This window comes from Micromys minutus, assembly GCF_963924665.1.
Source record: "Micromys minutus genome assembly, chromosome: 7".
NCBI lineage: Eukaryota > Metazoa > Chordata > Mammalia > Rodentia > Muridae > Micromys > Micromys minutus.
In genome coordinates, this window is record NC_137976.1 from 73,707,284 (window position 1) to 73,720,885 (window position 13,602).

Below are 13,602 nucleotides of genomic sequence, written 5' to 3' on the forward strand. Positions count from 1 at the left end.
CAGGCTACACTGACTTACTGTGGTTATTGATTAATCTTGCCAAAGCTGTTTAGGTTGTCTGTAAGAGTATTTCATACGATCAGTTATAGACTTTGAGGTAAACACAACTACCACCGTAGTGATAAACACTTATACGCTTGACTTTTGACCTATTCCCTTAGAAGGCATCATGCTAGGTTGAACTAAGGCCCCAAGTTCAATATTTCACAGTGCTGAGGACTGAGGTGTGTATACCTTCAGCTCCATGAATTTCAAGCATCTTTTCCAGTTTGTATTTTATGACTCTGATCTGGGAGATTTTACAGCTTTGAGATGTTTGCACTGATCTCTGAGGTTGTAGTTTTGGGGATCTTGGCCGGGATCAATAGCATTCCACTTGTCCTCTTAGTTAGCAAGTCAGAAGGCTGCTTGGTCACACCTAAGGTGACAGCTGGGAATGCAGCCTGCCACTGTTCCTGGACACCCCTGGAGCTGGAATAGAAGCAGCTACCGGAGTGAGCTTTGTCCACCAAGTTGGGAAAATATGGCCTGTTTTTATTCAGCTGCCCGAGGCTGATTTAGTGAGATGGTGTTAGGCCTCTTCATCTCCATCAGAAACACAGACCAGTGCCCTGTATGTGGACAGCTGAGCCCGACTCCCACCCCCAGAACATTACTAGAGACTGGCAGAGAGTTTCCACCAAGGTCCTTGACATCTATCTCTCTGCTCACGGCAGCCTTCTTTTTAAGTCTGTACTGTCATCTCTTCTCGGGACACTCAGCATAGGGACTTAAGCCCCACTATGTAGCTTCCCTTTAATCACGTATTTGAAGTTCTAGCTCTAAAGAGAGCTGTATTCTGATATACTGGCAGGTAGGATTTTTATTTTTATTTTTTGGTTTTTGATATAGGGTCAGTCTGTACCTCTTGTTGTCCTAGAACTCAGAGAGCCCCTTGGCTCTGGCTCTGGAGTGCTGGGATTAAAGGCCTGCACTACTACACCCAACTAGTTAGAATTTTAAAAATATTTTCTGATTAAAAAAAAAGATTTTATTTATTTTATGTATATGAGTACACTGTTGCTTGTCTTCAGACACACCAGAAGAGGGTATCAGATCCCATTACAGATGGTTGTGAGCCACTGTGTGGTTGCTAGGAATTGAACTCAGGACCTCTGGAAGAGCAGTCAGTGCTCTTAACCTCTGAGCCATCTCTCCAACCCCTGCAGTTAGAATTTAAACATAGGAACCTGGACACAGTCCACCCCATAATATCGTGTGGTTGTATGTAGCTGTCTAATTACTTTTCTTTTTTTAATATAAATTTAATTTTTTTATGTATACACCATACAGCTTTCTGCCTGCATGTATGCTTGCAGGCCAGAAGAGGGCAACAGATTTCATCACAGATGGTTGTGATCCATTACGTAGTCGCTGGGAATTGAACTCAGGACTTCTGGAAGAGCAGACAGTGCTCTTAATGTCTGAGCCATCTCTCCAGCCCCCTAGTTACTTTTCTATCGCTGTGATAAAATATCATGACCAAAGCAACTTATAAAAGGAAGTGTTTAGTTTGGGGCTCACAGTTTCAGAGGGTTAGAGTCCATGATGGCCCAGACAAGGCATGCTGGCAGGAACATTGAAACCTTACACCTTAAGCCACTGGTTGGAGACAGAAATGGGAGTGGCTCAAGTCTTTGAAACCCTGTGACACACCTCTTCTAAGAAGGCCATATATATATTCTAATCCTTCCCAAACAGTCTACCAACTGGGGACCAAGCACTCAAACACATCAGCCTATGGGATCATTATCATTTACACCTCCACAGTAGCCCAAGTCAAGGATCTGTGCCCTTGGTAGTTTGACTTCATAGGAACAAACCTAAGGAGACTTTTCTCCCTCATCAAAAGCCATCTGTAATAGCCACAGGTAAGACTTGAGCTCCGAGCCTGGATTTATGATCAATCTTGGTTTTTTCCCCAGAGTTCATGTTGCCCACATTGGCCTTCAACTCCTCCTGATCCTCTTGCTCGCTTCCCCGCTGCTGGGAATACAGACATGAGCCACATCTGGTTTCCACTTGGTATTTAAGGCTTAGGTTTTTAAGCCCATTTTTTAATTATCCTGTTGTTGAGTGGGTCAAGGTTGGTCACCAGGGTCTCAGACTAACTAGATGTAGAGGGGATTTGCAGTGTGGCCCGGGATTGCTGAAGCAGGGCTGGGGTGGGCGGAGCCTGCCACATACACAGGCTTGAATATTCCCTCCTGAGAAAGGAACAGGTGAACTTTCGCCACCCAAAACTAGACAAAGATTTCAGGCCATGTCTTGGTGTGGATCTGTTAACAGCTAAGCATAGCTGAAAGGCAGCCAGTGAGTACGGGGTAACCCCCCAAGAACAGGGGTGAAGCAGTGTTGCCTCTGCTGCTATGAGTCGTCTTCCTCCTTCCCATCTGCCTTGTCCTGCCTGAGTCAACTGTGTGACTGGTATTGAACATGTGTGCAGCCATAATTGGCTCACATAGGTTCTCACTACCTACTGTATGTGATGTACATTTGCCAATTTCTTTCCTTCCTTCCTTTTAAAATTTATTATATGCACGTTCTGCTGCATGTACAACTGAATGCCAGCAGAGGGCATCAGATCTCATTACACATGGTTGTGAGACACCATGTGGTTGCTGGGACTTGAACTCAGGACCTCTGGGAGAGCTGACAGTGCTCTTAACCGCTGAGCCATCTCACTAGACCCTACTTGCCAATTTCTTATCTTTTTCCCTGTTTTAATTTTACCTGAAGATGGTCTTCAAGGAACAAACTGTCAAGTAGGCTCTGGCTACACCCAGGATTCACCTATTACCTAAGACTATGGAACTATTGGTTAGGCTGTGTCACCCCAAACAGAAACACACCTTTGTTTTTGCTGGTATGGGGAAGGCTGCGTGAGCATAAGAGCCAAGGAGAGGAAGGGAGGGCTATGCCATTTCCCAGCGTAGCGAGGGGAGGCTCGTACCCACCCCGTACTGCCTACGCTGCAGAAATGAAGCTCAACTTTGTTGTTGGTATAGTTATGCTTAACAGAAGGCACTGGAGACACACTCCATGCTTTCACAGGCAGGAGGCCCCTGAAACCTCTGGTTCCCAAGCCTTAGCTCCAGCAATGCACAATATAAGTGGCATCAATGGGCAAGTACTTTGACCTAGCACCTGCTCAATGACAAATGCCATAGCTTTAGGTACTTTAGAAGGTAGACTCCAACACGTAGAGGACATTTTGGCCATTAAGGAGTCACAACTGTGCCATCCGTGGTGCCCCCCCCCTTGATTGTATGTATATGGTTGTTTTGTCTACATAAATATTTGTGTATCACTGGAGTGCCTGGTGTCTGTGGAGGCCAGAGGAAGGCACTGGATTCCCTAGAACTCAAGTTACATACAGGTGTGAAGTACCACGTGGGTCCTGGTCCTCTAGAAGAGCAGCAAGCCACCTCTCCAGTAGCCCCACTGTGGATCATAATATGGGAATGACAGATAGGGCGCTGCTCTGTGCAAACAGTGTGGTGACAGCTTCTCACGTCTGTCCTCCGGGAATCCAGCATTCCTGATCTTGCCACACAGCCCCGTGATGTACCTAGCTGTTTATCATTTTCCTTGCAAGGTTCCATCTGCAGAATGTCCATCTGCGTGACTGCCGACTGTCCTGCCAGAGCACTAGAATCGCCTCCTCCAGCCTGATCCAGCTATGTTGCCTGTCCTCTGTAGGAGAGAAAATGCTGAGTCCCTACGTCCTGGACTGAAATGAGGGAACTCAGCCACTGTGCCATGAATGGTAATGTCTGCCATTCTACAAAGGGACTCAACATGAGAACCTCGCTGAAACTACTTGTTTGTTCCTGGAACACATCTTAAAAATTTGAAAATGCTCCAGACAAATGTATGAGAGGAGTTCCAAAGTCCATTTCTGATTGTGGGTTAAATTTCTGCCTTGTGCTCCACATGGACAAATGCTGGCATGAGCTACAGAGCAAAGGGGCTGAGCTCACCTGCAGGGAAGAGCAGGAGGGCTGGCCGCCGGTCCCTTCTCTGCCTGCTGTGTCCCAGGTCCTTGGCTGGTACTCAGTTACTCCAGCTAAAACCATGGATGCTTTCCTCAGTCTGACACCAGCCAGACACCTCACCCAAGCCAGCAGCATCAATCCCTGTCAACACACTCCAGTTCCCTAGTCACAGCCCACATCCCCCTCTGTCGCGCCACAGTGCACGTTAGCTCTGAGCCCTTGCTCTAGGGTGGTGCTCATCCCAACACCTCATGCTAAGCAGCCACTGTCCGAGACAGCAGGATCGGCCTGTGCAGAATGTCTCCAGGCCTCCAGAGACCAGGGCTTTGTTATTCAGAGGCTGGCCCACATACCCAGCACACATGGCACCCCAGGGGTGAGGAGCAGCATGGCAGAGGCAGAACAAGGGCAGTTACCTGTATGCATTTTTGGAAACAGGACGAGGATCAAACTTAAAGAAGATGATGCACATGGGTTGCAAGGGTGGCTTTGCTCACACGGTCACAAGGTCTGTGGGAAAAGGAGAACAATGAACTGTGAACGGCAGTGTCAGAGGGTCTTTAAGATGTCTCCCTCAGTGAGTGTGGCTGCACTGGTGAGCACCAGATGCTTGGGGACATAACAGAAATCTCCCCTCGCCTGGGCCCATCAGCACCAGCTCGTAAGTCCACCACCATGACACTCCCTTAACCTGGACACCAGATGGGGGTGGTCAGTGGGTGCTGGAAGGGGCAGTAGCAACTATAGGAACTGCACGTGAAGCTGGGGTGAAGGAGTGGCAAGCCCTCTCCCCAGCAGGAGCACCAAGTACTGCCCATGAGCCACAGAAGGAGACACCTTCATCTCAACCATGGTGCCCCAAGGCCAGGCATCAGGGTCCACTCACTTGAGATGATCTGTGATCTAGCACCCCCCCCCCAAGGACCAAGTGGCTCTGCCTACCCACATTAGTAGGCAGAAACCAGTGCTAGGCATGTGCACACACCTGGGTGCTAGGTAAACATGGACTAAGTACACAATCCTCTAGGGCCCAGAAGGCATTCCCTTACTTTCTAATTCTGCGATCAGAGCTAATCTCTATGCATCAACTCTGGAAAGGAGACTTGAAGATCCCTGAAATGTACACAGTGTAATGATTTAGTGTCAGTTTCAGGACACGGCTAATACCTGAAGCTGAAACCTGAGACAGCCAAGAAACGGTTCCAGTATTGAGGGAACCAAGCAGCGAACAGAGGGGTTGATGTGAGTTTGCTGAGGTGCTAAGTACAGGAGTATGTGCACCACTTTGTCGGTATGTACATGTATGTATGTCCTTGTGTACTTATGCATGATGTCTGTGATATGACTGTTTCTGTGAGCACATGTATGTCGAGGAGACCACATCACAAACAGAAGATGCCTCAGATCAGGTTGTGCTCACTCTCAGGTTTAGAGAGGGTTTGTGCAGTGGCCTTGGTCCTAGGTAGTAAGTGTGACAAGACCACTTGAGTCTGGGTGCTTCCCAAAAGGCAACACACATGTAAGATGGGTCTGTGGCTTAGGTCCTTGACTGCCCTCCTTGCAGGCCAGCACAGCACACCCAGAACCCAGCCTGGTCTCTTCAGGTCCGGGCACTCTGCCTCAGTGTCCACGTGGTCACAAGGCCTCACTCTAGCTGAGGGCCTTCAAAGCCTCCCTGGAGGCACACTAGCAGAACTTTTGGAATTCTAAAAACAGCCACTACAATCTTTGGAGAAGCCCCAGCTCCAGGGACACCAGGGGTATCACTGTGACAGACACTGGATTTGGCAGACTGCCACCAAAGCAGTGCTGCACCACAGTGGTAGAGGGGCTTGGGACACAGCCTGTCACTCCTACACCTTGCCTTAGAGCCCTGCAGAACCAGGCAGACTCAGCTTCCTGTGACAAAGCCACAACTGTCCCAGAGTATTTGGCAAATTGGGGATTAGATTCCAGCCATCTCCAGAGAGGCATAAACAAAAGACCTTCCCTAGAACTAGGCTGAGACAAATGCTCACTGGAAAGGCAGGACCACACCCAAGGCTGTCTTCAGAAGCTTGGGGGATGGTGGGCAGGGCTTGAGCTCAAGCCCAGGAACTCACATGTAAAAGGAAAGAACTGACCACACAAAGCTGTCATCTGACCTCCTTCACACCTACATACAATAATCACACCTAATATTTCAAAAATAAGAAGGAAGAGGTTGGGGTGATGGCTTAGCCACTGAGAAAACTGGCTGCTCTTCCAGAGGACCCACATCAATTCCCAGCACCCACACAGTAGCTCACAACAATCTGTAACTTCAGTCTCAGAGGGTCTATTCTGGCCTCGGTGGGTAGCAGACACACACATGGTGTGCATACGGGTAACACATTCATACATGTAAAAATAAAATAAGATGGGGAGTGTTCTAAGAGAAATTATGGCATACCTAGCATTCCATAAAATAGGGACAGAGCCACACTGTGGAGTGAAGGACCCTAAAATTCAGTGACCTTGGCAATTAAGAAAGATTGACATTTGTATCACAGACTAGCCATTCTAGAAAAATAAAAGCAGCCAGGAAAACAGCTATGGGATAGAAAAAGTAAGAGAGAGAACCAAGTGTCAAGTGTGAGTATGTGTGTGTGTGTGTGTGTGGGTGTGTCAGAGCAGTGATAAATTCAGACCAGCAGACTGGACACAGCTAATGCGACAGTCCAGCAGTTATCCAGACACAGTGCAAAAAAATCAGTGCAAAGAACTGACTTCATGCTGGGCCTCAGACCTACCTGCCCCTCCTACCAGCTGCTGGTGTCAGGGAAGAGGCCACCACTCTGGACCTTAGACTCCTTTGGCCCTCCCTAGGCTGTGTATCTAGCTACTGGGCAGGGCCCCTGGCAGAGGCAGCTGTCAGCAGATATAGCCAGATCATGTTTCTCCAGTTCAGCTGTAGGACCTGCCATCCTAGCTGGCCCAGCAGGGCAGCAGACCAGCCCTCTATGCTGGAGAGATGGGGAGGGCTCCATGGTCCACAGGAAGGCCATCGATGTGTCTCCAGGCAGCCTGGAGTTGGAGGGCTGCAGCCTCGATGAAGACGCAGTCATTGGGAGAGAAGGACCAGAGGAAAGCCAGCCCCTGGGAGGGGACCATCAGGAACTGCCTTTCTCTCCAATCCCTCACCCCCACTCAAGCCAGGCCCGCTGCCCCACGGCTCCTCTGCTGTCTCTGCGAGCCCCTGTGAATGAGTGCCTGGTTTCTGCAGCCCAGCCCATGGATCGATGCTCTTTTCAGCACATGGTGAGGTCCCCTCTGACATGCTGCTTCTTTAGCCCCTTTCTTGCTCCTGTTCACCTGAGCTGAGAGCAAACTCTGAGTCCATCCCATTCCCTAGCCTTACGATCACACACTGTGCAGAGAAAGTAAGTATGTAGACAGTCAGAACCACCTTACAGGGTCAACACCCCTGAGCACATCAGATATTTCCCATGCTCTCTGGACCAGCAGAGCCCATGGAACTACAACAGACCACATGTACCACAGGGGTCCTTAAAGGCCATAAGGTTGTGCATGAGGGCCATGTCTTGGGGGGAGATACGCCTCACCATTCCTGGGCTTATTAGCTAGTGAATTCAGTAGAATTTCTGTTCTTGGCAGTAGAAAAAGGACCAGGGTCATACAGGATTCCAGAACTGCTTAAGGTCAGATTAATCAGTCACAGTGGAGAAAGAGATATTTAAAAGTAAAACTCCCTGAAAGAGCTGGATAAATAGCTCAGCGGTTAAGAGCACAGGTTGTTCTTCAGAGGAGCTGGGTTCATGCCCCTGTATGCACAAGGTGGCTCACAATCATCTGTAACTCCAGTTTCAGGGCATCCAATGCCTTTCCTGGGCTCCCTGGTCACTACACACACGGTACATAGACACACATGCAGGAAAAATACCCACATACATACAACAAAATAGAAAACAAAAGCAAAAAGCCTTTGGGTATTTGTGGAAACGGAGAGCACGGCATCCGCTGAGCACTGGGGCATTCCCTGAAAACACTGAACAAGGGCCGCGGCTGTGACAGCAGATTCTAGCCCAGGGACTGGGACCCATGCTGAAGGTTCTCGAGGTTACAAGTGCAGAAAGAGCCCAGAGCACCCACTTCTCACACTCAGTTGTCACTGGACAGAGGGCTCATACTATGTCCTTGGCCTGTCTGGAAAAACCAAGCACCCCATTTCCTGGGGGTGATCTCCACCAGTACAAGCATACTTCTCTGTTCAGTGGGCTCAGTGGCAGCCAAGGTGTGCATAGTGCAGGGTACCTGGGCTACCCACATCTTGTGTGTTCCAACAGTCTCTTTGGGATGTCCTTTTGGGGGAAAGAGTCCTCACTAACACAAAGCCTTGGGCAATACCAGATAGGCTCTGTTACTAGGATTTGTGACAGTGGCCTAGGGACATGTATTTATCAGCTGGATACTACAAAAAGTCAGCCACATAGGCCAGAAATCTGCCAATTCCACGTAATCAAGTCCCAGTAAAACCATGGATACCCAGGTTAGCAAGTTATTTGGCTGGTAAATTCTTTTTTTTTTTTTAAAGATATTTAGAAAATTGTTTAATATATGTAAGTACACTGTAGCCGTCTTCAGACACACCAGAAGAGGGCATCAGATCCCATTACAGATGGTTGTGAGCCACCATGTGGTTGCTGGGAATTGAACTCAGGACCTCTGGAAGAGCAGCCAGTGCTCTAACCACTATCTCCCCAGCCCCCACTGGCTGGCAAACTCTGTGTGTTGTTCACATACCACTGCTAAGAATTGAGTGGGTACCCAGCTCCACTGAGAACTGGTAAATAGGAAACATGGTCTTGCCTAGATTCTGTGCTGTCCTTTAAGGCCATGTAGTGGCCCCTGCTTCCTGATGATACCCTAGCCCGCCCACTCACTCCCTTCCACATCTGTGGCTCCACTTCAGCCCACATCCACAGCCCAGCCCACTGTGATCCAGAGAGCCCACCTTCCCCTTTGCTCTACTATGAATCCCACAGAGCCAGAAACCTGTGACACTGGAGCCTGTACCTGACCACGGGCTGGCTAATTGGTCAACCACAGACTCAAAACAGCCATTCTACACAGTAATGAAAGATCAGATAAAAGTAAGATAGGAACTCAGCAGGGAAACAGTCAATTCCGTAGCTCCAAGTCTGACAGAGTGTGATATGGGCCCCACTCACTGCTTCCAGGTTCTGCTCAGGGAACATTTCACATTCCTGGCAGCCCCAGCATTCTAGGGTCTGTCATCTTCACAAAGCAAGCACTTGTGGAATCTCCTTTGGGAAATCTGACCCTGCCTCACACTGTCTGGCCTAGACGACTTCCCTTTAAAAAACAAAACAGAAACAAACGAACAAAAACCATCTAGGCCAGTGTTTCTCAACCTGTGGGTCCAACCACTGGGTGTGTAATGAAAGACCCTGTCACATGTGTCTAATATCAGATATTCTGTATGTTGTTAGGACAAATGGCTGAGGTGCCTATTTAACATATAAAAAACACTGGCCACCAGGTCCCCCCACTACCCCTTAGTCCCTACCTGATACTGAGAAGCCATATCTGTTTCTTTTAAATTCAGACTCTATTTTAGGAAACCTGACCTAAGTTTGAACTCAGGTAAACTAACAGGTTAGTTGCATTAGTTTACAAGTTACCCCACAACAAAACCTGAGCCTAAGACCAGCCTGTAGGCTCACCCCCAACAAGACTGCATCTCCAAGTTATACCCACAAGATCAGTGTCTCCAGGTTATTACCCCAACAGATCTGCACCCCCAGGTCACAAGCCCACCCTTGCCTAATGACCACTAATGCAGAGGAAAATAGAAAAGTTTATGATTTGATTTCCAGCACCAGCCAATTATGCTGAAGGCCACAGCAGCCTTCCAATTAGATGCTTACACACTTAGCCCCTTGCCCCGCAACCTCCGCTTGCTGCTTACTATAAAGCCTTGCCGGGATAGATATTCGGGGTTCATTACCAAAACCGTCATCCTGCGTCACTGCAGGCAGCAGGGTGTTGAGGGGCCTGAGCCAGCTCCTGTCTGTTTTGTGGGATCTCTATCATTCCTCGGTGGTACATTACAGGGCCCTCTAGGCTGGCATACCCCTAGCTCTCCAACCCAGGCTGGGCTGCTCTGCCCCATATAATCCAACCATGTTGGTTACCCATTCTCTTTGTGCCTTTGGCCTCATGGCTGCTGCACCTGGCTCCCCTCTTTCCAGCTCCCTTCCCTTCCCGCGCCCCCCAGGGCACAGCTGACACTCATGTTCCCTCTGGACTTTCCCATGTCTATAATGAACCTTCTCCTCCACCATACTCAGGATCACTCGTGTTCTTTTCATTTTATTTCCTTTTTTTTTTTCATTCATCTGGTGGCAACACCTAAAACACAGGACCAGCAGTGTTTCCTTTATATTTTTTATATTTTATTAACATATCAGATATTTTCATTATGATTCACAAGTAACAAAATTTGTTATGAAGTAGCAAAAACAATTTTTATCATTGGGGTCAGCACGTGAGTAACGGTATTAAAGGGCTGCAGCATTGGGGAGACCCACTGCTTCAGGAGTAAGGCTCCATGTCCCTGTAACTCATCCATCCTGCAAGCACCATGTGGACAGTGACAAGTTCTGCTATGAGTCTGATCCCCTTAGACTTTGGCTGCAGTAGCTCCCAAATGCTTTAGTCAAAAAGCACAGACTGAAAAAAATGGCTTAGAGCTTAAGGGTATCCACAACTCTTGTAGAGAACCTGGGTTCAGTTCTCAGAACCCAAATAATGGCGTACAACTGTCCATAACTCTAGCGGTCTGACACCCTTTATCTTCTGTAGGTATCAGGCATCGCACACAGTGCACACTCATACGTGCAAGCAAAACACTCATATGCATAAAATAACACTGAGAAGCTGTGATGGCTATTCCTGGTTGTCAACTTGGCTACACCTGGAATGAACGACAATCCAGAAATGGAGGGCTCACCTGTGATCCAGAACTTGGGGCTGGGAGACACAGGCTTCTGACCCAGATCTTGAGATGGGGATAATACACACTTTTGATCCAGATCTTGAGGCATAGTGGCCATGAAAAGCTTAGGCCCTGGCAAGGTAGTACATGTCTTTAATGCCAGGAGACAGAAGCAAGCGGATTTGAGTTTAAGGACTGCCTGGGACAGAGCAAGTTCCAAATTCAGGCATGGCACACACCTTTAATCCGGCCATACCTTCTACTGCAGGCCTACGTAAGGACAATGGAAAAAGAAAGTGTTTGTGCTTTTTTTGGCTTGCACTTACTTGCCAACATTGGAACCTTCAGGGTTCCAACTTATATAGAAGACCAGATAAGACACATAGCCTCGTGGGACTGAGCACCTACTAGACTCTTGGACTTCCCATTCACAGCTGCCCATTGTTGGGTTAGTAGGAATGCAGTCTGTAAGTCGTTTCAGTAAATTCCCTTACTATATAGACATTCTATAACTTCATCTACCAACTCCATCTTGGGTTCAGGCTCCATCTTAGAGAACCTGACCTAAGGCTGAACTCGTTAGCGCCCAAGCGTACACCTAGCACGAGCCTCTAGGTCACTCCCGAACAAGCACCAGCCAGGTGGAAAGCACAAACTGTAGCTAAAGATGTTTACTTATGAAGGTCTATGGTTTAGCTCTCAGCACCAGCCAATCATTTTTGAGGGCATCAAATTCCATAATAGCCCCCCAATCAGATGTGTGCCAAGCTGGGAACCCCTTTGCTTGTCTGCTTGCCTCTATAAATGCTTGCTTGAAACTGGGCTCAGGGCTTCGCCCTCCTGTCCTGTGGCGGGGCCCAAGCTCAAGCTTGAATAAAGACCCTGGTGTGATTGCATCGGAATCAACTCCTCCTTGGTGGTCTTTTGTGACCTTCGAGAAAAGGGCACAACATTGTGACTCTAGAGAACCCTAACAGAAACCCTGAGGTCCCCTGCCTTCCTTCCTTAAGAAGTCCCTTACCAGCCAGGAGCTGTAACAATTTATAATTGAAAACAGACCCTCTGAAAATATGGAAAATAACAAAAGGTCAATACACTCTTAGAACACCCATTGTGCTGGCTAATTTTGTGTCAACTTAGCACAAACTAGGGTCATCTGAGAGGAGGGAACCCCAAATGAAAAAAATGTCTCCATAAGATCAGGCTATTGGCGAGCCTGTAAGGCACTTCCTTAATTAGTGATTGATGGGGGAGGGTCCAACCCATTGTGGGTAGTGCCATCATCTCTGGGCTGGTGCTCCTAAGTTCTGTAAGAAAACAGGCTGATCAAGCCATGGGGAACAAGCCAGTCAGTAGCACCCCTCTATGGCCTCTGCATCAGCTCCTGCCTTTAGGTTCCTGCCCTGTTTGAGTTACTGTCCTGACCATGTTCAGTGATGAACATGGATGTGGAAATGTAAGCCAAAGAAACCCTTTCCTCCCTAGTTTGCTTTCAGTCCTGGGGTTTCTTTTATAACAGTAATAGTAACCCTAACTAAGACACTCATGGTAGAGACGATTCCCAATTCCCAATGGAAAACACTGCATGCTGGTGCTACACTTTAAAAGTCTATATGGCAACACTGTAGTGACTCCAAGAGCCCCCATAGCTGGCTGAGATCATTGCTAAGTCTGGTGCGTTATGTTCTAAAACACAGTACAGATTCCTCAGCCATACCTGAACCAGTAATCTGTTTTCCTAGGTCAAAGGGAAATCCACTTCCTAACATATCTACTAAGTTATTCTAACAGGAAGACAGAACCTGATTTGTATTAGTCAGGGTTCTTTAGAGTCACAGAATTTAAGGGTAGACTCTATATAGTAAGGGAATTTATTTGTTGGTGACAATATGTAGTCCCACTCCCCAAAAATGATCAGCAGCAGCTGTGAATGGAAGTCCAAGGATCTAGCAGTTGCTCAGTCCCACAAGGCAAGTAGGCAAAGAAAGCCTTTCTTTTTCCAATGTCCTTATGTAGGTCTCCAACAGAAGGTATGTCCCAGATGACCTTGAACTCAGAGATTGTTAGATCCTCAAAGCGAGGACCCCCACACTCTGTCCCGGGAGAGGCGACACCTCAAATCACTCACTAGAAGTGATCTTGATGCAAACTGCAAGAGGATTTTTTATTCCAAGCGTGCTGGGGCCCACAGTTTTATGTTACGCAAGGGTAGAGGACTGTGGACTCCGAGTGCAGGATTGGACAGCTTTTATGGGGTTCACAAGGCCCACGAATCACAAACCAATCATGGCAAAGTCCGCGAATCACAAACCAATCATTTTAAATTATCTAAGCTCTCGCTCCGGGGACCAATCATGTTAGACTATCTAAGCCTGCACTCTGGGAACCAATCATGTTAGACTATCTAAGCCCATGTTCCATGGACCAATCAGTTCCCTATAGTCTCAGAAGTCTGTACTTGTACTGTCTCCTGGGTGGGGTAACAATGGCAGTCAGGAGAAGTCACTAGGGCTGGGGGGCGGGGGTTCTATGGTGCAAGCAGTTTGCAGAAGCCAGATAAGCGGT

General features: G+C 48.0%; 1 protein-coding gene across 4 annotated transcripts in view; it reads right to left on the reverse strand.

The window, feature by feature from the left end:
• TANGO2 (transport and golgi organization 2 homolog) overlaps nt 1–13,602 on the reverse strand; it is a 45,215-nt gene that overhangs the window by 17,191 nt on the left and 14,422 nt on the right. For all 4 annotated transcript variants that reach the window (XM_080918929.1, XM_080918930.1, XM_080918931.1 and 1 more), the window contains exon 2: nt 4,454–4,547. In XM_080918929.1, coding sequence (XP_080775055.1) covers nt 4,454–4,509 — 56 coding nt within the window. In that variant the 5' untranslated portion in view covers nt 4,510–4,547. The remainder of the gene's footprint in view (nt 1–4,453; nt 4,548–13,602) is intronic.